The following is a 27,009-nucleotide window of genomic DNA, read 5'->3' as shown; positions in this document are numbered from 1 at the left end:
ATCCCCATGGCCCCAGCACAGGCACAGCCAGCCCGGCCGTCACCCACCCCTTGGGGCCTCGGTTTCCCCTGAAGACCCCTGACCCGTGCACGGGGCTCTGGTGAGAATGCAGATTGGCTCAGATTCAGAAAGCCCATGGACGGGGGCCCAGGGACCCAAGCAAACGTGGGCATTGCTGAATACTATCTTTTTCTCAGTCCCATTCAAAGCAAAATGTATAACAACCCCCCAAACTAATTTAACACTTGAGGCCGCATTTTGGTTTGTGGGGGTAGGGAGGTCCAGACCCACCTAAACACAAGAGAAAATCTGGCAACAGCACAACTGCTTGGAAATGCAGAGGTACTTGAGCTGGATTTTAAAAACAAGGCATTTAAAACTTCTAGGATTTAATACAAGCAAATGACCTCCCTTCACGATGGAAAACGGAACAGATGTTTAGTTTGGGGGGTGGCAGAACCTGCAGCCGAGGCTCAGGCCCTGAAGCCAGCGTGCTCTGTGCCCCGGGGCCCCATGCCAAGACCAGGCTGTGGATTTGCACGGCCACCACGTGCCCAGGGGAAGGGGCAGTTCTTGTCGTTTCCAGGAGGGGTGGGGCAGGGCCGGGGGGGATGATTGGCGAGCTGGGTGGGGCACCTGGTTTCACAGGAGCACCCCACCTCTCCTGGCAGCACAGAGCCTCCGCTGGCTCTCTCTCGTCGGCCCCGAAGGGACAAGAAGAGTAGGTGGGACCCACCGGCCACTCCCCTGAGCGCCTGGGGTGGGTCCAGGAAGGGCCTAGCCCAAGAACTGAGTTAAACAGTCTGACCTCTGGAAATGATGGGATTGTCCCCAAATCGAGCAAGCCCACAGGATGCCTTGGGGTGTCCCCTGGTGTGCTCCTGGGCCTGGGGTCCAGACCAGGGGCTGGGCATGTCCCCCCGCTTCGGCACTGGAGTCTCCTAAACCCGGAAGCAACCACTTTAGGGCCCAGAAACTGGAGATTCTTATGGGTCTGATGACGTTCTCCAGAGAAAAATCCAGTCCTCCGGGCACTCATTTTCCAGAACTCAGAGCACTGGCACCAAAAGTGCCCCAGCCACTGGTCAGCAACCCGAGTGGAAGGGGAAACCGAGGGGGCCTCTGCGGTCCTGGGACATCCACCCCAGCTCTCAGGTCCCCTGCCCGCGTTACCTTTCAGAAACCTCTTTCTGTCCAACTCTATCTTGAAAAACCAGATAAGTCTATTTACTCCCCTGATGCCTGAGACATCATTTGTGATTCATCTCATGTTCTTCTCTCTTTATACCTAAGTTCCATTAACAAGACAAGCCCCGAAATTTGTACTCACTGTACCTTTTCCTCCAGTTCCTTTATTTGTCTCTTCTGAGCTTCTATTCTTTCTTCCAACTCTTTAATTCTCTGCAAATTCAAAAGCAGGAAAATCTTAATCAGAGTATTTTTGGAAAAAGTCTCTATAGATTTTCACTCATTTACTTGGTCAACAGATACCCAGGGAGCAGCCGTGGTGAGGAAGCCCCGAGGGCGTGGCCAGGCACGGTCCCCGGGGGCAAAGGCCACTGCCCGTCCAGAGAGTTTCCCGGCAGGGGCGAGCTGAAGGTCTAGTCTTTGGCCTAAAACGTCATGCCAATTAAGCTGTGAACTTGGCACGTCCCTCTAGGCTTTCCTGCCCACACCTGGGGTCTGGGGACAGCACGTTTGAGCTGAGTGAGGTGGCTGCAGGTGACATTCCCCATCCTGGCCGCCCTGGGACCAGAGGGACACTGGGGACAGACAAAGGAGCTCGCAGCACGTCCTGGAAACCAGCTAATCCGAGGGTTGGGCATGAACTGACTGGCATTATTGTCCAGCTTTAATACACTGGTTTCTCTGACTGCATCTGGGGCTTTTCTGACCTGAAGCCCTCCTCGAACAACTGGTCCTCGGCCAGCTCAGCCCACACAGCCTGCTGGGGCTCCTCTCCTCTTGCTGGAGAGGAACTGGCCTGAGGTCCCAACTAGATGGCTGGGCCAGCTATGAGCCAGCAGGGCCAGCTATAGAATGGCAGGGTCAGCTATGGGAGGGCATGGTCACCGGAGGCTCTGACCACTTGGAGGGCTTGCTCACTGGAGAGCTTGGCCATTAGCAGGCCTGGACATGTCATCAGTGGGCCTGGCCTTGGAGCGCTGGTCATTGGAGGCCCAGTCTGGCTAGGGTCCCAGTTTTAGGTCCCACTCATCTGGGCCCTCAGTCCATGCCCTGCTGGCCCCCGCCCCCCCCACCTGCTGAGCCAGCTGCAGCAGCTCCACGTGCCTCCCCCCCACCTGCTGGGCCAGCTGCAGCAGCTCCACGTGCCTCCCCCCCACCTGCTGGGCCAGCTGCAGCAGCTCCAAGTGCCCACCCCCCACAAGCCCTCACCTGCTGGGCCAGCTGCAGCAGCTCCAAGTGTCCCCCCCGCAAGCCCCCACCTGCTGGGCCAGCTGCAACAGCCCCACGTGCCCCCCCACCTGCTGGGCCTGCTGCAGCAGCTCCACGTGCCCCCCCCACCTGCTGGGCCTGCTGCAGCAGCTCCACGTGCCCCCCCACCTGCTGGGCCAGCTGCAGCAGCTCCACGTGCCCCCCCATCTGCTGGACCAGCTGCAGCAGCTCCACGTGCCTCCCCCCCACCTGCTGGGCCAGCTGCAGCAGCTCCATCCGCTCCTGCAGGATCTGGGTGTCACGCTCGCGCAGCTCGCTCATGACCTGGCGCTTCCACTGCTCAATGGCCACCTTGAGCTTCTCACGCTCCTCCTCAGACAGCACCTGGCCCACCTTGGCCCCGGCCTCCTGCTGCAGGGCGTCGTGTAGCATGGCCTCCAGCTCCAGGATGTGCTGGGCGCGGCGTGGGAGCGTGAGTGCTCGGCCGCGCCCCCCGGCCCCTCCTGCAGCCCCCCTCCCATGGGGCGGGCTCCCCCTCCCCTGAAAGCTCAGAGCTCGCCCTTCTCAACGCACTTCAATGTGCAAGGGCGACAAAGTGCCTCCTCGCACTCTTACAGTTAGGGACAGCATGGCAGGGACACTTCAGGCTGGACGAAGATGCCGCCCAGAGGAGCAGGTGGGGGCGGCAACTCTTGAAGAAGCCCAGAAACGCTCAGCCTTTACCCCAACGCCCCCGGACCTGGGCCTTCACTTCTAAGCCCCAAACAAGGTAGGAGCCGGCTTGCTGGAACTGACAGAAGCAGAGCGCTAGTCCTGGCCACTCCTCCAGCCAGGGCAGAACCTCGGGCTGCGGTCTGCTGAGGCCACCTTGCCCCAGGAGTTGCAGTGCTTCTTCCTGAGGTCCGGCCCCAGAGACACAGGCCCTTCTTCTGCTGGTACCCAAACATGGCATGTCCCTGACTCTGGGGTTGTTGTTCCCAACACACTGTGCTGGGGCTGAGGCCACAGAGATGGAAGGGACCAAATCCCACCCAAGGGGGCTCTCAGTCCAGCAGGAGAATGTCCAACCAACAGTCTTCAAAAGGATTGTAAGGGAGGAGGAGAGCTGCCCCATATCCACCTGGACTCATAGGCAGGTGGGTTTTGAAGGATGAAGAGGAGTTTGTTAGGCTCCTGGTCCAGAAACACCATGCGCATGGCCTCTAGGCCGCCTCGCTGCTGTGGCACTGCCTGGCACTGAGGGAGCCTTTCCTGGGCTTTCACAGGACTGCGCTGGGTGTGCCAAAAGAGCACCCAGGGAGGCAACAAGAGACTGAACCCCAACCAAGGGTGGGGGTGGGGGAAAGAAGGCGGGCAATAAACAGTTCTCATCATGGATCCGCAGGCATGGACCCTGAGCCCAGGAGGAGCAGGCCAGCGGGCCTAGGGTGGGAGGTGGCCGGTCAGGTTCGCAGGCCAGTGCAGAGGGCGAAGGAGGCGGGAGCCGCGAGCCCTGGGAGGTGAGGGGTGGACTGGGGCTCAGCCATGGGTTGGGAGTCCGGGCCAGGGTCCGTGGGGGCAGAGGGGCAGGGGTGGTCCCACTAAGACCTCCTCATAAAGCTGCTTTCCAAAAACCCAGCTCACAGCAAAGAAACCACCTCAGGCTGACTGCAAAAGACTCCGTCCGCTGTCACCCACAGCCCAATTCCTAGGGGTTTGTCCATCTGAAGGGGGGACTTGAAAACCTTTACTTTGGGAAATTTTATTGGTTCAAGTTGAAAACACAAATATCAAATTATAGGGAGTAATTGGTCCATCAAAAATATAACATCTACAGAAATTAACGCTTCCTATTTTCAGGCAGTGTGATTGTGACAATTTCTTAGCATTTAGTGGATGTTTTTGGAAATGGAAGAAAACCCTGTGGCTTCACTTACGTTACGTGTGACTCACCAGCCCTGGAGGGTGACAGGGCAGGGGCAGTGGGCGGCCGTGGGGAGGGCCCGGGCTCCGGAGAGCAGGGCTGGGGGCGCATACTTCCGCTACCTTTGTGCCTTTAAAGTTTCATGCCACGGCGGTGACAGCCAGTTCTAATAAAAAACTTTCAGAGGGCCAGACGCAAAGTCGTGAGTGTAAGAGGATCCCTACTTGGCAAAAAACATTATAAATGAATGCACGCATGTATGGCTTTTAAAAAACCCACCGGAAGGAGAGAAAACAGAATGTCTGCAGCCTTCACCCCTGTATGTATGGGGTGGGAAGGGTGAATTTTTTTCTCTTTTGGATTTTTTCTGTATTGGAAATCAGAATTGCACATTCATTCTTCTTGCATTCAGGAAAAAAAAATTTTTTTAAAAAGAAACCCATCTTTCTCCTCTTGCCTGTCTCAGGCTGAGTCACCACCACCCCTGTACTGACCATTCCTTCCTTCCTCCCTGCTGGCCGGCCTTGCGTTTTCCCGGAGACTGGGTGGAGGCCGATGGGCATGGCCCTGACTGCCTAGTGGGGGCCCTGCCTAGTGGGGGCACAGCCCATTTCCACATCGGGGGTGACCCCAGGGGGCGGCATGTCAGGGCCACCTACGGAGGGCCTAGGGAAGGCTCCTTAGAAGAGGTGCGGAGGTTTGGGGAGTCAATGGGGGGCAGAGGGGAGGCAGGGGAGGGGGTTGCAGGGAAGGGGCAGCAGTGAGGGGAACCCTCCCCCAAGTCCTGCAGCCTCTGCGGAGGCAGCACTGCAGAGAAACACCTGCCAAGTGGGCCCCAAGCCCTCCTGACCCGTGCCACGGTGTAGGCTTGATGTCACGGCTCGAGAGGGTTCTCTCTCACCCAAAGGGGGTAACTGCCTATGCCGGCAAGTAACGTGGACAGGACAAGGGGCTGCAAGGGGCCAGGCAGAGAAGATGGAGGGGCCGGTGGGGGGAAGGGGGCCGAGTGGGAGCAGGGTGGGGAAGGGCATGGGCCCTGCAGGGGTCTTTATCCCAAGGGCAGGTGAGAGCCCTAAGGGGTGGTGAGCAGAGGACCTGATGGGCTGCAGTGTGGAGAATGGCCTGGGGGCACTGACCAGGTGACAGGAACCTGGCTGGGCAAGGATGCAACAGCCATATAAAGTGCACTGCTGCCAGTCACCTGGTGCCTGCTTCCTCTTAAGAAGCTAAGGCCACAGCAAGACTCCCTCATCACATGGCGTCCTTGGGCTGTGTGGACCTAGAGGTCACCCTCAATGGAGGAAGGTCCAGGATGGGCTGGAGGGAACTGGCTCTTAGCCATTGCTGGGAGCCACCTTGCCATGACCTGGCCCTTGGACCCCAGGGAAGATATGATGACAGTGGCTCCAGGAAGCATAACTGGGAGTTCACTGAGCCACTGAGCTGCAGTCACATGACCTCTGTGTGAGTTGGAAATCATGCACCCTTTGTAGAATATGGCACTCACAAATGGAAACAAAAATACAAGGGTCATTTGCAGCTTCCCAATGGCTAGGTCTCACCCCAAGTTTATCATGGGCATCAAAAAATCCTGAGCTTGCCATGGAATCCAGGTAACCTGTCTCTAACGCTCCCTATGGCCCACATGGACTTCCCAAGGCCACAGGAATGGGACTTACACCCCCATCCAGGATGCCTAATGCTAAGGGTAAAGCCATTGCTATTTGCGGTGGCAGTGTGCTCTGCCTGAGCCCCCAGTTCTTCTGTGAGGAAACCTGCATTCCTAAGTGCAGGAAGGAGAGTGACCTACGGTGGTGGCCAAGGCAGCTGGTCCTGGGGAGACCACCTGGATTGGACTCCTGCCTTCTCTTAGTGACCAAGTGGCCTTGAGCAGGTCATCAACTGCTGTGCTTCATTGACTGGACAAGTGCCTGTCACTGCTACTGGAAGCTATTGCCATCATCACCATCACTTACCACCACCACCATCACCACCGTCATCATCATCACCATCATCATCACCATCACCACCACACCACCACCATCACCACCATCAGCACCACCATCACCACCCATCACCACCATCACCACCACCATCACCACCATTATCACCATTACCACTGTCACCATCATTATCAGCACCATCATTACCACCACCACCACCATCATCATCACCACCACCATCACCACCACCATCACCACCATCACTATCATCACCACCACCATTCATCATCACCACCATCACCATCACCATCACCACCACCACCATCACCACCATCATCACCATCACCGTCATCACCATCAGCATCACCATCACCCCCATCATCACCATCACCACCATCATCATAATACCACCATCACCACCACCATCACCACCATCACCATCACTACCATCACATCATCACCATCATCATCACCATCACCACCGTCATCATCAAAACTACCACCATTACCATCACCATCACCATCACCACCATCACCACCACCATCACCACCACCATCACCACCATCACTATCATCACCACCACCACCACCACCACCACCACCACCACCACCACCACCATCACTACCACCACCATCATCATCATCACCACTGTCACCATCACCATCATCATCATCACCATCACCACCACCACCATCACCCATCATCATCACCATCACCGTCATCCCATCAGCATCACCATCACCACCATCATCAAACTACCACCATCACCACCACCAACACCACCATCACCACCATTATCACCATCACCACCGTCATCATCATCACCACCATCACCATCACCATCACCATCATCAGCACCACCGTCATCATCACCACCATCACTATCACCGTCATCAGCATCACCATCACCACCATCATCACCATCACCACCATCACCACCACCACCATCATCATCATCACCAACACCACTGCTGTCATTACCATCACCATCACCTTCACCACCACTGTCATTACCATCATCACCACCATTACCACAACCACTGTCATTATCACTATCACCATTACCAGCACTACCACCGCCATCATCACCATCACCACCACCACCATTACTATCATCACCACAACTACCATCACGACCCTCATCATCATCACCTTCGTCATCATGCTCAGAGAGCTGCCAGTCTGAACAGGGCCCCAACAGGAAGTCTGAGCCCTGAACCCAGTGCCTGACATCCACAAGGCACCTGAGACATGCCTCTGAGCGTATGTACCACTTTCCCCATCTCACCCCTGACCCCCAGGGACAGCAGGGACTTTAGTCCTTCCCTGGAGCTCTGGGAGCAGTGCTCAGGCCGCGCTGCTCTCACCTTGTGAGCCTGGTCCAAGGCCTGCTTCCGGTAGTCGAGCTCCTCCGCCAGGTAGCCCTTCTGCCTACTGAACAGCTCCTGAAACACACGAGAGCCTGACGTGGTGCTGGCCCCACCTGGGCACAGCTGCAGGGGCGTGCAGTGAGACCTCCACCGACCTTCTCACTCTCTAGGTCGACCATTTTTCGCTGGAGGGCCGACTCCGCTGCTTCGATCTGCTGTAGCCACTGGAGACGCAAAGAGAAAGGGCAGTCCAGTGACCACGACTGTCCCCAAGAGTCCCAATGCAACCTCCACCTCTGGCTCCCTGGAGGCAACGGGGAGGAGCGAAGGGGCCACAGACCCCTTCTCCATTCACCCACCCTTTCACAGGGAGGGGAGCGTTGGGGATAGGCTGCCATGCTGACCTCTGGGGACCCAGCCCCAGGTCCCGGCTGCCCTGGGGCCTGGAGGTCATCTCCCTGTCCTTTCCTTGGGGAGAGCAAGCTGTGGCTTAGAGTATAGTGGGGGCAGGGTGGATGTGAGAGCTCTGTGGGAGATGTGGGGAGCCTGCTTGGTTTCCGCAGTTCTGCCCCCCACCCATTCAGCTGGGACGCCTCTTGCCCTTCCTGAGGGAGAGTAAGCTGACAGCGGCGATGCCAGCTGACCAGGCTGGGGGTTCTGGGGCCAGGAAGGCCGGGCAGCCCCCAGCAGCCTCCATAAGAGGGTCTCGGCAGGTCTGACAGACCCGTAACAGCTTTGCAGACCTGACCGCCACCGAGGCAGAGTGCTGGACCGAGGTCTGGCTGTCCCCGTCACCTGCAGGGGTTCACCATGGGTGCCGCCGGACAGCAGGCCACACTTTGCCAGGTCCCCCAAGGCCAATGGGGTGTGGGGGGTGCTCCTGGCCCACGGAGCCCTCCCCTCAGGGGAAGAGTCTTTTCTCTGAGCTTAGGTGGCCAAAGGGGCCCGAGGCGCCAGCCGGCAGGGGAAGGTAAGGACAGCCCGTACCTTCTCTGCCAAGGTCAGGACGGTCCTCGCTTGTATGATGGCCACTTGCTCCTCATTGGTCAGATTCTGTAGCCAAAGCAGAGCATGGTGACAGTCAGGGACACGGCCTCGGGGACTGGCCACCCCAAATGAGAATGTGTGCTGGATGCAGGCATGGGGGGAGCTGCAGCTGAGATTGCAGCTTCACTAAGGCTCCCTCAAGGCCTCGGAGCCCTGTGCTCTGGGCTTGGCACCCTGGGGTCGCCGTCCACCTTATCCTCTCTAGTCCTCTGGCTACTGGGAACCGCGGAAGGCTAAGCTGGCAGTGAGACCACCCTGCAAGCCCCCTGGAGTGCGGCTGGATCCCACAGGGTGCCCCGCCCCTGTCTCTGCCTTGTGGCTGCTCAGAGCCTGTCCTCACACACACAGCCACGAGGGATTAAAAGAAATCTCAGGAGTGATGGGAGGTGAAACATCAAGGTGGCATTTTCCCCTGAGTGTTGTATGCACAAGACGGGTCCTTCCGGGCAGGTCTGGCTTTGGGGTCAAATGCACGTCTTCGGGGGATGGCGAGGCCAGCACTACCCACCTGCAGACTCCACACGGCCGACCCCACTGGGTCCTGCCAGGCCAGGGATGCTGCAGGACAGCTGGGGCTTCAGGCAGGGAAGGGAGAGGGGGCGCTGCTGTGTGGGGCTGGACACTCTCGTGCGCCCTCCCCGGAGGTCCCAAAGCCAGGGGGTCGCTGGTTCTGCACACTGAGTGTGTCCTCCCCACTGGGGGCTCCCCAAGGGCAGAGGCAGCAGGGACTGCCCGGGCGGCAGAGCTGGGCTCTGACCAGGCCCCGCCTCTAGGTCAGTACCGTGACCCTGGGTGCCTCACTTTCCCCAGCTGTCAAGTTGGGGGGTGTCAATGTAGCTCCCAGGAGCCCAGGGCAGGACTGAACCCCAGGGCTGGACATGGGGTGCAGGGAGACACGGCTCCCCAGGTGAAGGGAGGGCCAGGAGGTCCAGTACCTGGCCAGGGCGGGGTGAGGGGTGGACAGAGGGTGGCAACAGGGTGAAAGGCTGAGGACACTTAGCCACTCAGAAACTAACACTCTTTTAAGGGGCCTCAGCAGGGACTGGAGCTGGGACCAAAGGAGACTGGGCTGCCTGTGGGCTCGGCTTCTCCAAGCTGGGGGGCCTGTGTGGGGGTTACGGTTGGGGTCCTGTGGGAGGATAGCTGGGAGGCCGTGCATGGGGAGACAGCTGGGGGTCCCTGAATGAGGGGTTGACAGCTAAGGGGACTGGGGGGAGAGGACAGCGGGGAGGCCGAGCACAGGGTGGCAGCTGGGGGGCCATGCGTGGGGGGGGCACAGCTGTGGGGGCTGCGTGGGGAAGACAGCCGGAGCCGTGCATGGCGGGGACAGTCGGGGGCTGTGCGTGGGGGCGGCAGTTGGGTCCATGCCTGGGTTCCGTGGGGGCCGCCGCCCGAGGGGCGTGCACAAGTCAGGAGAGCGACATACACTTACGGCGTTATCCCCGAGAATGTCGAGCTTCTTCATCAGCTCGGTGACCAGGATGTCCTGGACGCAAAGACGGGGACACACGAGCCGGTGAGCGCTGGGGGGAGGGCGCGGGGCAGAGTGCGGGGCAGGCGGGCTGGATGGGGGTGGGGGGAGTTTACCGTCACGCCTTCCGCCTCACAGTACACCTGCAGGGGGCTCTTCCCGTCGGCAAAGGGGAGCTGGTGGAGGGTGATGGCGGGCGACTTCCTCTCCCGCTCCTACGACCAGCAGCAGGAGGCACAGGCCAGCCCACGGAGAGCAGGAAGAGCAGGGGCTCACGCCTGGGCCTGGGCGTCCTCCCCCACGAGTCCCGGGCCCCACGAAGCCCCCAGGTGTGGCTTCAGGTGGAGGCTCGGCTAGGCCCGGCCCGGGAGCCCTGGGGACGGCCCTGGGTGGTGCTGCGCAGACCCCAGCCCCGTCCTCGCAGTCCCGGGGGCATCCACACCTGCCGGTGTCCCCACAGGGGGGCCCAGAGCCTTCCTGCCACCTGGAGGCGGGGCGGGGCACGGGGCAAGGTGGGTTCCGAGGACCCCGACATATGGGCCACAGGCATCCAGAAGGTCCTGCCCTCTGGTGCTGCTCCCTGAGCTTCCCGCCCCTCCCAGGGGTGCGGGGACTCTGGAACGGGGTGAGGTGCCACCGGGCGCGCCGTGGAAACAGCCACCCCAGGGGCACAGGGAGCTGGACAATGTAGGGGTCCCAGGCCGGTGGCAGGCTGATGGCAGGTGGACCCCTGCCCATTCCTTTCCACTGGCCCTCGCAGGAGCTCTGGTCACTGGCAGGTGAGGGCAGCGATGGGGAGGACCATGCCCCCCCTTCCTGCACACGCACTGGCGGGAGGCAGGGGATCCTGTGGAGGTCTCCGCGGGGAGCACGGGCCGCCAGCAAGAAGCCGGGGTACATGGGGCTAGCTGGGCTCGGTGCTGTGTGGCCCTGGACACGGGCTCAGGGCACTGCCGGGGCCAGCTGGGCTGGGATTTGCTGTCCCTTTGGGACACCGAGTCACAACTCGCAGCCCCAGCTTCGCCTCCGCCCTGGGAGGCCTGGCCGAGTCCTCCCACTGACGCGCCCAGTCGCTGACTCCCGAGCCCCTTTCTGACTGGGCCGCGGGGTTCGGTGTGGAGGGTCTTCTCCGCCAGGGGGTCACCGGCTCACGGCCTGATGACGCTCAGCCCGGGGCCGACCCCACAGCTGGGGTGCTGCAGCCACGTGGCGCCAGCCCAGACCCGTCTGTCGCACGAGCCCCGTGCCCGGCAGCCCACAGGGCCTCACCTCCAGCTCCAGGACCCGGAACTCCAGCAGCTCATTCTGGTCTTTGGCATCCTGGACCTCGTGTTTCAGCCGACCCTCCTCCGCCTCCATCTGTTTAATCTGGGAGACGGGAGCCAGCTGAGACCCAGCCCAGCTCTCCCTCCCCGAGATGCCGCGGAGGTCAGCGCCAGGCCGGGGCAGTGCGGCGGTGTCCAGAAGCTGCTCCAGCTCAGTGCTCGGGGCACCTTCCCTCCTGATCGGTGCGGTCGGTGGTGTGGAGGTCACTCCTGCCTCCCGACCTGCAGCCGCCCCAGCTCCAGCCTCAGCCCACGGCCTCCTGCCCCCTCCCCGCGGCCCTCCCAGGCTGCCCGTCATGGCCTCAGCAGCGGGCTGCAGTGCCCCTCCCTCGACTTGGCGTCACCCACGGGTGCTGGCGGGGCCGTGAGGAGAAGCCTCAAGGAATGTGGGCTCTGCCATGCCTTGTGCGCACACCCGGGGGAGGCCGTGCTGGCTCATGCTCTGGGCAGCAGCTCGAGCCATTTGTAAGAACAGCCAATGTCGTGTTTTCTGGCCCATATTATGTCATCGGTGTTCCAACCCAAGTGGGAGGCATGAGGGGTCCCCGGGGAGGTGCCGCCAGGGACCCCCACACTGAGCCCCGCAGGCGATCAGGACTTCAGGGGAGCTCGAGCTTCTCTCGGCTCCCCCGGACCTCTGGTCCTGCCTTCTGAGGGGCTCGGGACATACCTTCTCTAGGAGCTCCTGATTTCTCCGATAAAGCGCTTGCTTCTCCTCAATCCACTTCATGTCCTTCAAATTGAGAATTGAAAGGAGGAAATAAATAAATGCAAACAAATCTAGAGGCAGAGCTTAAACCACACTTTGGCAAAACAGAGAAAATTTGCAATGAAGCGTGGGAAATAACCATTTATGGCACAGGATGGTGGAAGACAGTTTCCCCAAAGTTCTTTGTGGGCCCTGGATAAAGAGACCCCTTTCAGGTTGGGGTGCCCCAGGGACATCACAGGCCCAGAGGACCCCGAAATGGAGGCCATGAGACGACAGCTCAGCCGGAAAGGCAAGGGGGACGGATGGGCAAGGGGCCCACGTGGCCAGGGGACCCTCTGTCATGCCCTGCACAAGCGGTGGGGAGTGGGCTTGCACACCCCGCTATGTGCGGTGAGTGGGGTGCAGCCTCCTGTGGCCCGGCCAGCTCCGTGCCCGCGTGGCCTCTAGCAGCTGCGCCTCCGAGTGTAAGGCGGGGGGTCGGCAAGAGCCCAGCTTGCTTGCAAATCCTCTCCTGCAGCCACCAGGGATGCTCTTTTCAAGTTTGAAAGATTCACATACCGGAAGGAAAGGAAGCAGCTCTCTTCCTCCTTCCCCTCTCCCTCCTCTCTCCTCCTCTAGCTTCCCAACTACCCAGCTCACCTTCCCCTCCCTGGGTGGAAACAACTTGTTGGCCACATTTGCCAAGTGGCCTGGAGGGCGACCTGGGCCACAGGCCTGGCAGCGAGTGGGGGCAGGGCGAGCGTGTGGGTTAGAGAAACACCAGGAGGGCCGCAGTTACGGCATTCCAGCGGTCATCACACACTCAGACTCCCGACCATGGCCGGCCATTGCTCCTGCGACCCTCTTGTGTGTCTGTCCATGAGCTCGCATGTAACTGTGCAGAGGGGACAAGGGGGGCTGGGAGGGACTGGGAGGGTGTGGCCGGCAGCACGCTCCCTGCCTTAGGATACCTTCGCACATGGACCTCAGGGGCTTTGCCTGGGGGTGGCGGGAGGAGGAGACAGAGCACGGGCCCCGGGTCTGACGGCCTGAGCCCCCCGGAGGGTGGGCTTAAAGCCTGCGGCTCCTCTCCAAGGTCTGGGGGGGCATTTCCCTCCCGGGCTGGGCCGGGCCACAGGCAGCCGCCGCGGGAACCCGAGCACCCAGCCCTGCGCCAAGAGGCAGGGTCCCGGCCACCATGAGGCCCCGTGGCAGCGCGCAGGCCAGCCCCCCCCCCACGGCTGCTGACTCCCCGGCAGCGCACGGCCTGCGGGTTCTGGAGGTGCCACACACCCGCGATGAAGCAGTGTGCAGCTGATGCTTGCCGCCCGCACAGCCCCGTGACCGCCCCCTCGTGCCCCCACGCCCAGGCCCCGCACCTGCCCCTGCTCAGCCAGGGCCTTCTCCAGGTCCTCGATCCTTGCTCGCGCCCTCTGTGCTTCCGCTTGGAGCTGCTCACGGGTCTGTAGGGCGGGAGGGAAGCACATGAGATCTTCTCTAGAAGCCGGATGCGAGCAGCGTTGCGGTGCGGCCGGGGGCTGCCTTGGGCCCTTCTACCTGAGAAGGACCCCGACCCCTTGGCAGTAAAGCTTTAAAATAAGAGACAAAGAGCCTGAAGGCTCGTTCAGAGCAACTGACCTGGCTTAGATTATGGGGTGGGGGGCATCTATAGCTTGGTTTTGAGAGATTAGGGGGTCGATGGAGCCCCGGCTGGGGGCTCCCCAATGGATGTCAGTTGTTTCTAGTGCGATGGCAGCGGAGGCACCGTCCCGGGGCGCGGGCGATCTCTGCCAGCCTCGGCCTCCGTGGTTTGCCCCCCACGCCACGACTGTGTCCACAGCCTGCTCTGCCGCTTCCCAGACCTGCCCCCGCCCCTTTGCGTGGGCCCCTCCGAGTGTCCGAGCCCCGCCTTGGACCACCTGAGCTCCTAGCTGCCCCCGCTGGCCCCAGCAGGTCTGCTTTGGCCCCATGAGCTGCTCTGTCCGCCTCGAGCCTTTTGCAGGTCCTTTTTCTGCCCGCCCCGTTATCCCCCTCCTCTCTGCCTTCCTACTGCCCCTTCTCTCCCTTAAGGGGCCATCATTGCAGGCCTTCAGGGGCTTGCACTGTCCTTTCATTAGCTGCACAAGGAGGATGGGCTGATAGGTCTATTTTCTCTATTAATCTTTTCTGTACTTTCCAATTTCCTATAGCCATATGGTACTTCTGTCGCGCTTTTCCACTATTCTAAATGTCACTTTAAAAAATGCACCTTGGACACTTTCCCTCTAGAAGCAAATTCTTAAGAGTGCTCTGTTTCGATGTGGCCCCAACCAGCTGTTTCTCCGGCCCCCAAAAGGAAAAGGGGAGAAGGTCCCCCTTGAAGCTTCCAGGTGAAGCAGCGTGGCACGGGGGAGGGCAGGGCAGGGGGAGTGGGGTGACGGGGACCCCCTTCCTGTACTGTTGCCCAAGCTGGGATTTGTGAGGATCTCACCAGAGCCCCAGGCTGACTTCCTTTCTCCATGAGCAGTGAAAAGAAAAGTCAGAGGGGCCCCCGAAGGCCCCCGGAACGCAGGTGGTGACCCTCACACTGCACCCCCACTAGAATGCAGAGGGCGCGGCTGTCACATCAGGGGCCAGGAACTGCCCCAGACATGGGTGGAAGAGGCAGGAGGAGGAAGGCAGCTCCTGCCCGATGCACCCCCAGGGTCGACTGGGGGCAGGTGCGAGAGTGGGCCAGCACACCCACCGTCTCCACAGGCCACTAGGACAGACCTTGGCTGGGCTCACCCTGACACTGCCCATTGTCCCGAGCCCCACTCTCCTCCCAGCTCAGCCCCATTAGTTGCAGAACCAATGGCAATGGCGACCCCTGCCCTGCAGCGTGGGAGGGGACACTGAGCAAGACTGGAACCCCCAGACCCCCAAGCTGCCTGCTCAGGAGAGGCCCTTTTTCCCTACTGGGAAGTGACCTGAGTCCCTTCGGGGTGCAACAGCAATGGCTCCTAAAGCCGCTCCCCCTCCGAGCCCCGGGGCCGACGTGTAGGGAGGGCGGGAAGCAGGGGTTTCGGAGTTGTGGACCCCCATCCCAGCCCTCCGTTCTCTGCCGCTTGGTGCCCGCACTCCCCGCGGCGGCCAGCAGAGGGCGCGCGCCAGCTGGGCAGGGAGAGAGACGCCAAGGCGTCCCGGGAGGCCTGAGCTCGGGGGTCGGGCCTGCAGGGGGGGAAGGGGCACTCGGGGCGCTCGGGGTCAGGCCTGCTGGGGCGCTCGGGACACTCGGGGTGCTCGGGGTCGGGCCTGCCGGGGCGCTTGGGGCGAACGGGGCCGGAAGAGGGACAGCCTTGGAGCGCAGCATTGGTTGAGTCAATGAACACGTTTAACACATTTCAAATCTGAGCGCGAATGCTCCCCCTCCTCCTCCCAGGCGCCCAGGGGTGAGCCAGTCATTAGCTCCCTAAATCCTCTGCTGGGAGCCCCGGGAAGCAGATTTAGTGTCTGAGGCAGGGCTGTGCGCCCCTGATTGGAGGCGGGGCGGGGTGGGGGGTAGGCAGAGCCCTTCGGGGGTCGCCCCTGTGCGCCCGCGGGCTCTGCGGCAGGTCGGACCTGGAGCGCCGAAAGCAGGCACGCGCCCAAGGATGAGGGGGGCGCCGGGAAGGGACCAGGCGCGGGGGTGCTGCCCCAGCCGCGGGCGCCGGAACGCGACAGAAGGGAAGTCCTTTGGACCTTAACTTCTCGCTCAGCGTCCAGCGTCCCGCCGACCTGCTCCTGCAGCAAGGCGTAGGCGCGCTGCAGCGCCTGGTACTCCATGGTCAGCTGCCGGAACCGCAGCTCCGGCTCCTCCCTGGCCAGGCCCTGCAAGGGCGACAGGCCACGCGTGAGGACCTTCCCTTCAGGGCGCCGCCGGGGGCCTTCCAGAGCCCTGCGGGTGGCCTTCCCCAGGAAGCTCTCCCCTTGGCAGCTCTCGGTGGCGTGGGGGGCAGAGTACCGGGACAGGGTGCAGCGGGAGGGGGAGCCCTCCGGGAGAACTCTTGGCCCCAGGCTGAGGGCACCCTGCGTGGAGGGGGCCTGGCCGCTGGGGCTCCCACCTCCTGCCAGGCTGCGTCCTCCCTCCTCCTCCTATCTCCCTCCTCTCACGTGCCTTCTCCTTTCCCCTTTCTTCCTCCTCCCCTCCCTCCCCCATCTCCTCCTCCTTCCCGTGGCTGCACTCGGCAGCCCTGCAGTCACCCATCCAGCTTTGGCCTGGCCCAGGGGAAGGGGCTGTGACAGACTGAGAGCTGCCTGCGGGGGGAGGGGGTGCTTTCCCTCCCACCCTCCGAGTCAGCCTTGATCACCTACAGGCTTGCTTCCTACAGAGAACTTTCTAGAATGCATCTTTCTAGCTGCCCCAGGGAAAAAGCAGCCTTCAGTTGCCTCAGCTGCTCAGAGGCCAGCAGGCCGAAGCTGGCCATGTCCAGGCATGACCCTCGGGGACCCTCACTGGGCCCCAGCTCCCCTGCCCTTGCAGCACAACCCGATATCTCCAAGTAAGCCCAGGATGGCAGGGGAGGTCAGTCCCACAGAAGGGATCCGTGTGGGCGAGGCGGACCCCTTCCCTGGTGGCCGAGCCGCAAAGTCACAGAGCCCGGCTGCGGCCAGGGGCACCTGAGGCCAGAGAGCAAAGGGAGAGAGACAGGCTCCAAGTGCAGCCACGTAAGGTGACAGCCTCCGCCAGGGCCCAGGCGGCGATGGCGAGGGACCTTCCAGGAAGGGGACTGCGGCACCTGCCGGCCCCTGCAGCCGGTTCTGCCCCCCTGCCCCACCCCCGCCGGGCCTCCTCACTCGCCTCCTCCAGGTCGTCGTCGGGGGTGCAGGGCGTCTGGTCGGTTCTGTCCGTCTGGTAGGAGACAGAAGAGCCGTCCGATTCCAGAGACGCTTCTTCGTCGTATCCAAAAAAGGTCTCCACGACCACCGGCTTCTGAGCGAGACGCACCGCATCAGCGGGAACGCAGCCCACCCCCACGCACTCCCACCCACCCACGACTATGGGGGTGCACGGGTCTCCCCTGGGTGAGGAGGAGGGGGAGGAGGGGTCTCGGGTGCTGCCTGAGGCTGTGGGAGGAGGGGTCTCGGGTGGCCCTGCAGGATGGAGCGGGCGGGGCGGGGCCTTAGAGCGGCGGGTTCCGTTGGCACCCCCGGCCACCCCTCACCCCAAGAGGATGGCATGCACGGGCCTTGATTTTAAGCTGGTGATCGTTTTTCCAGAAATCCATTTGTATTGTATTTTTAAAAGGATCAGACCTGACACACTGGAATTTTTAAAAAAAGGAAAAAACTTCGTGGGTGCTTTGGCCAGCCCGTGTGAGAAGGATGGTGGGCAGCTCCGGGCCCAGCTCTGCCCCCTGCTCCCACCACCTCTCCCTGGACTCCTTGACTTCGAAATCATAGTTTCCCCAAACTCGTACAAAACACTCCCGCCGCCCCACGGACCACGGAGCCTTCTCCCACGCGCCCCAGCTGCGGGGCAGAGGTGGTCTCCGTCCAGGGCTCCGCCCCAGGCCCCTCGTGTTTCTGCAGCCATTGGCGGAGGGGCTCGGGGGCCTCTCACCCCTGCTGGCCGACTTCCACCCCCCTTCGAGCCGCCCCCACCGCAGCCCGCCCAGGTGCCCAGGTGTGTGCACTCTGCTGCACCGAGGCTCCGACAGACACTGCCCCTCCCCGCCAGCCCCTCTCCAGGCGTCTCCACCGAAATGCCCAGACCCTGCCCCCTCCTTCCTGTTGCCCCGACACTGGACCCAACCCGGGAGGCCCCGGGGCTCCCGCGAAGGCCTCCTGCTGGAGCCACGACGACAGGGTGACCCTGCCAGGCCCTTGCGCCTGTTCCGGCTTCAGTGCATCCGATGGTTCCCCACGGCGCCCGCTGCATCCAGATGCCCCGGAGGCTACCCAGCCTCTGCGGGCTCCCCGACCGTCCCCCCGCTGGTGACTGCGGCTCCCCCTCCCTCTCTGACTCCCACGGGAAGTCCCGGGACAGCCGGAGCGGCAGGCCCAGGGGAGGGGTCACCCTGTGGAGGCTGTGCATGGCAGTCAGGCTCTCCTGGAGCAGACACCGCCTCCAGGCTGTCCTCCCGGGGAAGGAGCACCGTCAGGCCCAGCCTGCACAACCGCGAGGAGAGGGAGGCCCGCCCCCCCTCCCCCGCTGAGGGCCAGGAAAGCAAGTACTTAGACTCAGGAACGCCTGGTCATCCGTGTAAGACACTCACTGCTTAAAACATACATTCTGCATAAAGCAGGACACTACGCTGGGCCCTTTGAGAATTTCTCCAGAATCTTCCTTAAATAAAGATCCTAAATATCTCCAAATGATTGTGTGTTTGTGCGTGGCAGAGAAGCTACCCAGGCCTTCATGGCTTCTCTAGGGCCATAGGCACAGGACACGGCCAGTCCGTGGACGGCGGGTGGGGACCGGGGGACAGGCACACGCGGGGGGCAGCACGACAAGGACTTGGCGGAGCAAACAGTGGCCGGCGAGGCCGCACAGGGCATGCCCAGCGCCGTGTGCCTGCACACGCGGGAGCCCCGTGTCCTAAGGCAACCCCTATGATTATGGTATCTCTGTTGATTCATAGCCACCCTTGGAAATGGAAAAGAAACAAGGTTTTTTTTAAATTTAAAATTATAAGCAGAATAATACTCTGGGTCCTATTTTTAGTTATCTACAGTGACAGATTTTAGAAAAAACCAGACTACTTCCTTTTAAATGCCAAAGGGAGAGATGGAGTTAGTAAGCGGTCTAGAATACACCCCCCAGGGGCAGTTATGTCAACACTGCTTCGTTTACCTTGGGGAGCTTTGCCATTTTCTTCCTTTGTTTCCGAAGTCTTAAAAGCTTATCACGCTCCTGCAAAAACCAGTTGGACAGATCTTTTAAAGCAATTGGACAGCTCCATCGCTTCAAATACACAGCTGAGTGTTTTCACATGACCCTGTGAGCTGACAGAGATGGTATCGAGACTGCGCATTGTTCAGAAGCTATTAAGTGCATGGACACACACAGCCTCACTGCAGGTGCTCTGTTGGGACCCTGACAGCTCATGTTTCCTTCTGAAACACACGATTCCCACCACCTGGGGGCTCGGCGCCCTCCACACCCCCCACCCATGCACACTCCCTTCAGCCTGTGGTCAGGGGCCGGCGTGGGGGGCACAGGGACTCTCTCAAAAGGGGACGCTGAGAAGGCAGATGGCCTGGACCCCTGCATGCTCTGAGGAGGGGTCCCCAGAAATGGCGCCCAGTACCGTGCACACGGACCCCCTTAAATGCGCAGGGAAGCAGCGATCGGCTGCTCTGGGAATCCCTGTGGCTGAGTGGACCAGCCAGGCCAAAGGCAGCTGGACGGCCCCGGGGTGGGCTAGTGCCCCAAGAAGAAGCCCCCAGCTCAGGGCCCCCAGGGTTAGGCGGGCCATGGGGCTTTGGCGGCTCCCTTGGGGTTGGTGATGGCGAGCAGGGGCGTCTTCCCTAACTCACAGGCCTCTAAGTCACCGCTGCCCAGGCTCGGCCGCCACGACAAACTCATCCCACGTCTGAGGATGGCATGCGAGGGGCCCTACGGCACCAGCCCTGGAGAGCCCAACAGCCGCTGGAGGGAGAGAGCGCAGCCTTGGGAACTTACCAACACGCTCTTGACGTAGCCGGCGGTTTCCAGGGTCTAGAAAGAGAGATGAGCACCTTCTAGAACCGTGCAGATCACACTTGCTGGCGGCTGCAGGGCCCTATACAGTCGCCCCCCACTCAGCAGCCTCCTGACGTGGCGTCCCAGGGCTCCCCAAACCTGGTGCACCCCCCACTTCACCTGCTGCCCCCTACGCCCACGAGACCAGGCGACTGGGGAGTGCGGGGCAGCAGGGGGGCCACAATGGAAACCCTGCACCTGTGATGACCTCTTCTTCTCATTCCTCCTAAGCCCCCTCTCCCCAGGAGAATCGGATAATTGAGGGGTGCCCGACTGTTCTGAGAGCTGCTGGGGGCCGTGGGGGGCTGGAAACCACCACGTGGTGGCGCCCCGGAAGCCGCAGCGGTCAGAGGGGCTGCAAGGAGGGCTGGCCTGAGAAGAGCAGTGGCCATGGAGAGGTCACGGCCAGCCTAGATGACCCTGCAGGAAGGGGTCTTGCCCACACCCCCAGGCCGGACTGGAGGCCGCAGCACCACCCCTGCTGGGCGAGGAAGCTCTGAGGAGGCGGGGGCTGGGTGGGGTGGGGCGGGAGCAGGGGGCGTGGCAGGGAAGGGGCGGGGCAGGAGCAGGGGGTGGGGGCTGGGAAGGGGCACGGCGGGGAGGGAGCCGCACCCCCGCTCACCTTGGAGAGCTCATCAATGAGGTTCTGCTGCTCCACGATCTGAAGCTTCAGGAAGTCCACCTCCCTTTCCTCCTGGCTCTGATCAAGGTCATTTAAGGAGCTGGGTCTCCTTATGATGCCGGCTCTCTGCCTCTGGAGATCACCAGACCGCGTTTTGGGCAGGGCCGAGAATTACGGGGACTCAACCTCCTGGAACAGGGCCCTCGCTGCTGTCTAGCCACTGTCCGCCCTCTGGCCCCGGGCAGCGGCCCCCTTGGGAGCCGGGCCGAGGCGTGGCGGTCCCCTCGGGGGGGACTGGGTGCGGAAGCCCCTGTGGGCCGTCACAGGTGGGGCACCTGGGTGGGGGGAGCGCTGCACCCCTAATGAGGGCACGGCGTGAGCACTCCGCCCCCATGCCACCCCCGATTTCCAAATCATTCATCATTTCAGTGCAGTTTGGAAAGAAGGGGTTTTGTAGAGAGGTGCTGGGGATTGAATCAAGTCCCCCCAAAAAAGGCCTGCCAGGTGCCGACCCCAGGCCTGCCGCAGCCTCCGGCCACCTCCGCGCCCAGCTGCCACCCTGGCATCGCCTTCCGGAGGCCAGATGAGACGCTGTGCCCTGCACAGTGGGCTGCCTCGGCCCTCCCAGACCACGCCGCCCCGGGTGGCTGCCCCCGGTCCCTCACCATCTCTATGTTCTCCTGGGTGACGAACTTTAACTTGTTTTCCATTCGACGCAAAGTGTGTGACAAGTCTTCATTTTTCCGAGAAAGCCGCTTGTTTCTGTCCAGCAGGGGCTTGTACTGACTCTCGGCTTCCCTCACGCGCTTTAACTGAAAGGCAGAGGCGACTAGGCTGTGCTGGGGTTGGCAGAGCTGTCCCTGCCCCCCGGCCCCCCAGAACCCAGCTCCTCTGCAATCCCAGTGGGCTGTGACAATGCCCTCCCACCTCCCTGAAGAAGCCCTTGAGGTCTGCCCGCCAGGGCCCGAGGGGCACGTCTGGCCCACTGCTCATGTTTGTAAATAAGGTTTTATTGGAGCGCAGCCCTTCTCGTGCATTCACGCAGCTGCTTTCGTGCTGCAAGGGCAGAGCCGTGTGGCTGTGCCGCAGACCATCTGCCCGTAAAGCCTAAAGCTCCTGCTCTCTGGCCCTTTACAGGAAACTTCGCTGGCCCTGCTCTTCGTAGGGCAGACAAACCCCTGCATCCTGAGGTGCCCAGAAAACACTCCAACCCAGGACGGCTCTATAGAGGAGTGTGACACCCATTGTAATGTGCAGTGCAATGAACATAGCCAATATGCAGGCCCACATGTCCCAGATGCTCGTCGGCGCCCCCAAGGTCCCTCGTGCCCTTTGCCCCCAGGCTCCACCTCCACCCTGTCCCTAATCTGACTTCTGAAGCTAGAGTTCTGTCTTTTTAAAGAAATGTCATATAAATGGAACCACATAGCCCGTATCTTATGCCCAGCCTCTTTGGCGTGGCAGGTGTTATTTCGGGGTCACCACGATGCTGTCTGAATCAGCAGCTCTTCCCTTTCTTTGGCCAAGTGATAGCCCCTCGGGCGGACCTGCACTGCCCGTTTATCCATTCGTCATGGACGCACATTGGTTGTTTCCAGCTATTAGGAATTCTGCTGTGACGGACATTTGTGTACAAGGATGTGAATAATACATCTCTTTCATTTCTCTTGGGTAGATACCTGGAGTGGAATTGCAGGATCAAGTGATAAACGTATATTTAACTTTCTAAGAAACTGTTCACTTGTCCAAAGTGAGGCACTGCTGACCTTCCCACAAGCAGTGCGTGCAAATCCCAACCTCTCCACGCCAGCACATACTGCTCTGTCAGCACTTGGAATGCTCAGTCATTTGTTTTAACCATTCTAGTGTGTGTGTAGTGCTGGCTCGTTGTGGTTTAAATTCCCCTTTCTCTGGTGATGTTGAGCATCTTTTCATTATTTTCCATCCGTGCACCTCCTTTGGTGATGAATCTGTTCAAATGTTTCTCCCATTTTTTAATTGGGTTGTTTATCCTCTTATTATCGAGTGTTAAGAGTTCTTTATGTATTTTGGAGACAAGAACTTTGTCAGATAGGCTGTATGTTTTGCAAATATTTCCTCCTACTTTGTGGACTGCCTCTTTATGATGGTGTCTTTCGAATAGCAGTTTTAAATTTTTGATGAAGTCCAATTTATCTTTTCTTTTTTAATGGTTTGTACTATTTTGTGTCCTAACTGAGAAATTTTTGCCCAACCCAAGGTCACAAAGCTTTTTCTTCTGAAGGTCCGTGGCTTTAGTGCTTACATGTAGAGCCTAGGTGTGAACTGCAGTTCTGAGTGCCCTCTGGAGCCTGTGTTTCTAGTGAGACAGTGAGTGCGAACAGAGCGAGAAATGTGCGTCCAGTTGAGGGCCAGGGCCCTGGCCCTGGCCCTGCCATCCTGGATACCTTCCCTGGAGGCGGCTGTGCCCTGGCGGGCAGCTCCCCCCCAGGTCCTGTGCAGGGAACCGAGCAGATTTGTCGCTCCTCATTGCTGGCCTGGCTCCTTGGACACCTGACCGAAATATTATCCAGAAGGACCAGGCAGAGCTGACTCACCCCAGTCATCCTGGGGCGTGATTTTACCAAATGGCTTAAGTCGGGAGTGACCAGCAGAGACCAGCTCCTGTTGACCCGCCCGCTCCATGGCGAGGGGTGGGGGCCAGGGAATGCGATGGTCTCTCGGGACCCCAGGGCGGGCAGGGCTGCGTGCTGCAAGGAAAGGCGTCCACAGCAAGGTCACGGTCACCAAGACAGCTTCAAACAGACGCTGCGCTTTGCTCCTTTGAATGGGGGCCCTTGGATTCTGTGGGGCGGGGGCTGGCAGGCAGGACGGGGGGCCCAGGGAACCCCACTACGCAGCAGGCACCCCACTCGGGGTAAGCCCCACACTGGCATCCAGAGCCAGGTGCTGTGGAACTTGCCGGAACCTCAGGCTGGTCAGCTCGGCGCCCATGGGGACGCGTCTTCTCCATCCACGTGCAGCATTTCCATCTCCTCTCAGGATACCCCGTTTGCTGCCTTAAACTGTTAGGTCCTCTGCTAAGAACCAACCTTTGCTTTCGGGGGTCAGAAGCACGGAGATAAAAACAGCCCTAAGGGCTCAGCATGGCTAGCTGGAGGCAACCCCCACATCTGTCTTGTGGAGCTGGGGGCATGTGGAGAAGACCAGCTGCTGGAAGTGCGCACAGGGCCTCGGGACTGTCCCACTTGTCTGGACAGAGCGAGCAGGGGTCATTACCAGGGAGAGGGCTTGGGGGACACAGGCCCCTCTGCAGCCCTGCACCCTGGATGCCCCACCTGCTTCCATCCCAGATCCACCCTGTGGTCCTCGCACTTGCCATTTCTCTTCCACAGTCTCCTGGGGCGGGGGGGACTCAGCTGTCAGCAGAGACCCCGTGCCCCTCGCCAGCCCCAGCTCAGGACTCCGCCGCCAGCCCCCAATCCCTGCCCACACGGTGGGGGTGGGGTGGGGGTGGTGCTGAGTGTCCAGGGGCTTTAGTGGCCCATGTCTCTGGGAGTGAGAAGGGCAGGCTCCAAGGTATGCCAGCCAAGGCGCCGGGACGCAAGTGGCCAGCCATGCCCCGCCCCCCCTTGCCTGCGAGTGGATACCCACAGTCCCCTAGGGGCCGTCCGCCGTGTCCACTCACCAGCTCGTTCCTTTCCTCTGACAGCAGAGCATTGCGGTCCTCCAGCTTCCGAATGATCGCGCTTAACTCGGCAATTTTGAGCTGGAAGCGCCGGGCATCTTTTTCATCCAACTGCTGTTCCTGAAACAAAAATCCACTGCAAATAACTGTTCAAAGTCACCGGCCACAAAGCCTTGCGTCCCGGCGCGCCAAGGAGACCAGGCACTCCTGCCTCGTGCTTGCATCTGACTCAAACAGCAGGAGGGCAGGTGCAGTCCCTCCCAGGGGACAATGGCCATGGCACATGGACAATGGGAGCAGACACAGGGCAGGGATGTCTGGAAGGGCGCACACATGAAAGGAGAGCGAGCGCAAATGCAGGTGCTGGGAGCCAAGAAAGCATGGAAAGCCAGTTCCATGCTTTCCTCCTGGGCCGCCCCGGGCTGCGGGTTTCGGGAAAGGCTCTGCCCTATGCCAGGAGGGACAGTGGGTCTCTGGACTTATAGGACAAGTACAGGAAAAGACACCTATTTAGTTAAGACCTGCAAAACTTTGTTTCCCAGGAAGGATGCTCCCTGGAGTTGAGTTTCTAAAAGGTCACTTTGGGGACCACTGGGCTGACACTCAAAGACCAGTGAGAGCACTTTAGTCCAGTGACAGAATCTCTCCGGAGTTAACACAATTGTCTCTCCAGCGCCTGAGCAGGAGAGGCCGGTTTTAGTAAGATTATCAAGTGTCATTTCCCTTCTGGAAGTGTCACTGACCTAGGGCTGGCTCAGCTCCAACACAGCCTCACGCGCGAGGCAAACACACGGCGTCCAGGAAGGGACTGACCTCGAGTCCGCTTCCTCACTCAGCAGGTGCAGGAGAGGCTCAAGCCACAGAGCCGAAGGACGGCACCGGGTCCGCGAGGGCACCTGCATCCCGGGATGGCCCAGAGCCCTCCCGAAGGATCCTGGATGAGGCCAGCAATGAGTCGGGGGTGGACACTGCGGCCACATGCACCTGTGGGCCCCGCGCTGCCCACTGCCCTGGGCAGCCCAGGTTGAGCAGAGGCGCGGCCGCAGGAAAGCCGATGTGAGGGAGCTGGGGACGTGCGTGCTGGCGTCGCTGCCCGAGGGGGGAAGCCGAGCCGCACCCGGCAGGAAGGCGGGGTGGGGTGGGTGGGGAGCAGCAGGTGCCCGGAGGAGCGGCGTTGCCACCAGCCTCGGACAGGGGCCCTGCACCTGCTGGTTCCCGATCGGCAGATGGCCCTGCAGGAGCCCACACTCTCAGGGGCTAGTGGGAGGGGACCCCATGAAGTCTATTAACAAGGCAGGACGGACCGACAACTGTCAGGCCCGTCCTCAAAGCCAGGTCAGCGCTGGGCCCAGAGCCAGCTGGGCACAGTGAGTGGCGGCCGGCGGCCCCGAGGCGGGAGGCTCTGCCAGGCATGGCTGGGGGCTGGCAGGGAGTTGCTCGGGGCGGCCCCCTGCCCCGGCCCCGCTGTCCGTGCTGCCCAGGGGAAGCGAGGGGTGCTTACAGGGCATCCCGAGGGCTCGGAGGCGTCTCCTGCACCGCTCGCGTGAGGAAGCTCGCGTCTGGGGCTGCCCAGCTGCCGGTCAGCCTCTCTGGCCTGGGACAGCTGCTCATCTAGAGCCTCTTTTTGGAGCTGCAGTCTCCGAGTATGCCCGGCTTGGGCCCCTAACTCTCTCTCCAGCACGAAGACTGCTCTGTCTTTAAATTTTATCTCCTCCATCTACAAGGAGAACAGAACACAGTCACACAGGCTGCAGGGCACAGATCTGCGGTCTCCATGGAAACCGGCGGCCCTGGAGCTGGCGCAGCCTGGCCGGAGGGGACCCCAGGGCTCCGAGATCTGGACCGTAAACAAGCCGCCCTGGGCCTGGGGCTCTGGCTCGGCCAATTCCCACCGAGCCGGTGCCAACCCAAGACCCTGCCCCAGAGGCTTTGTGCCCCCATCCCGGATCGTCCTGTGAGGGTCCCCATGGGCGTGAGGCTGGCGTTGTCTGGCGGCGTCCAGAGAGGCCCCCCCAGCACCAGTGCCCAGCCCTGGGCACTTGGGGGACTGCCATGGAGGGGAAGGCACCCCTGCCCTGGCTGCCGTCCACTCTGCAGACACACACGCCTACTTGGGACTTCGTGACCAGCGACGCCCAATTTACAAGAAGGAAATGTCTTCAGGGATGAATCACTTGGTTTAAAACCATATTTTCAAATGACAGAGCAGAATAGGAGAGCTGGCTGCTTTACTTGCTATTTAAGGTTAAAATAAGCTAATAAATGAGCCATCTGCTAAAGCAAGCTTGGAAACAAAGAAGTCTCATTAGCTCAGATCCCAGAATTCAGGGGCAAGCAACGAACTGAATGGGAGGGAAGAAACCCTTAATTGCTAAATTCCCATTTACTCAAGCACTCAGAGATGCAGAGAGAGGCAACGGTAAATTAACGAACACAAGGAGGCCATGAAAATAAAATCATATCAAAATGCAGCTAGTGCTACATACAACAATTGTTAAAAAAAATGAAAAGATCAGTCTTCAATTAGCAATAAGAACAGAGTCAATCTGGTTGGAGCCAAGTGAATCAGGAGACAGGGCAAAGGATGACGTTGTCTGTATTTTAGAACTTCACCTATTGTATGAGACCAAAGGAAGAAAGGTTTATTTTGTCCAAACCTAGATTTTCTGTAGCCCATAATCTAACTTAACCTGTCTGGATGGCTCATTTAAACAACCCAAACACAGAAGCCCAGAACGGGAGTGAGGGCTTGTAATTCTGTATAGTGTAAGGTATACCCAGCTACAGGCCAGAGTAGGTTGGGCAGATAATTTAAAAATATTGGCAAAGACCCTTGAAGGACAGGAGAAAAAAAATGGAACTATTAAACTATGCCAATGGGGAAACCC

The 27,009-nt window shown here is 60.5% G+C and overlaps 1 protein-coding gene across 1 annotated transcript in view; it reads right to left on the bottom strand.

Annotated features, from left to right (window-relative positions):
• The window catches only part of JAKMIP3 (Janus kinase and microtubule interacting protein 3), a 166,285-nt gene that overhangs the window by 1,441 nt on the left and 137,835 nt on the right, over positions 1-27,009 (bottom strand). Inside the window, exons 6-24 of the mRNA XM_077126428.1 lie at positions 25,623-25,838; positions 24,122-24,241; positions 21,120-21,266; positions 20,455-20,586; positions 19,773-19,808; positions 18,942-19,001; positions 17,311-17,409; positions 16,947-17,075; positions 15,848-15,976; positions 13,528-13,611; positions 12,128-12,190; positions 11,402-11,500; positions 10,249-10,347; positions 10,094-10,147; positions 8,602-8,667; positions 7,770-7,838; positions 7,612-7,689; positions 2,647-2,850; positions 1,336-1,401 (exon numbers count right to left, since the gene is read on the bottom strand). Of these exons, the coding sequence (XP_076982543.1) occupies positions 1,336-1,401; positions 2,647-2,850; positions 7,612-7,689; positions 7,770-7,838; positions 8,602-8,667; positions 10,094-10,147; positions 10,249-10,347; positions 11,402-11,500; positions 12,128-12,190; positions 13,528-13,611; positions 15,848-15,976; positions 16,947-17,075; positions 17,311-17,409; positions 18,942-19,001; positions 19,773-19,808; positions 20,455-20,586; positions 21,120-21,266; positions 24,122-24,241; positions 25,623-25,838 (1,950 nt within the window). The remainder of the gene's footprint in view (positions 1-1,335; positions 1,402-2,646; positions 2,851-7,611; positions 7,690-7,769; positions 7,839-8,601; positions 8,668-10,093; positions 10,148-10,248; positions 10,348-11,401; positions 11,501-12,127; positions 12,191-13,527; positions 13,612-15,847; positions 15,977-16,946; positions 17,076-17,310; positions 17,410-18,941; positions 19,002-19,772; positions 19,809-20,454; positions 20,587-21,119; positions 21,267-24,121; positions 24,242-25,622; positions 25,839-27,009) is intronic.

This window comes from Tamandua tetradactyla, chromosome 13 (assembly GCF_023851605.1).
Source record: "Tamandua tetradactyla isolate mTamTet1 chromosome 13, mTamTet1.pri, whole genome shotgun sequence".
Lineage (NCBI taxonomy): Eukaryota > Metazoa > Chordata > Mammalia > Pilosa > Myrmecophagidae > Tamandua > Tamandua tetradactyla.
Note: the sequence above shows the minus strand (reverse complement) of the source record. Positions and strands in the feature narration are given on the sequence as shown.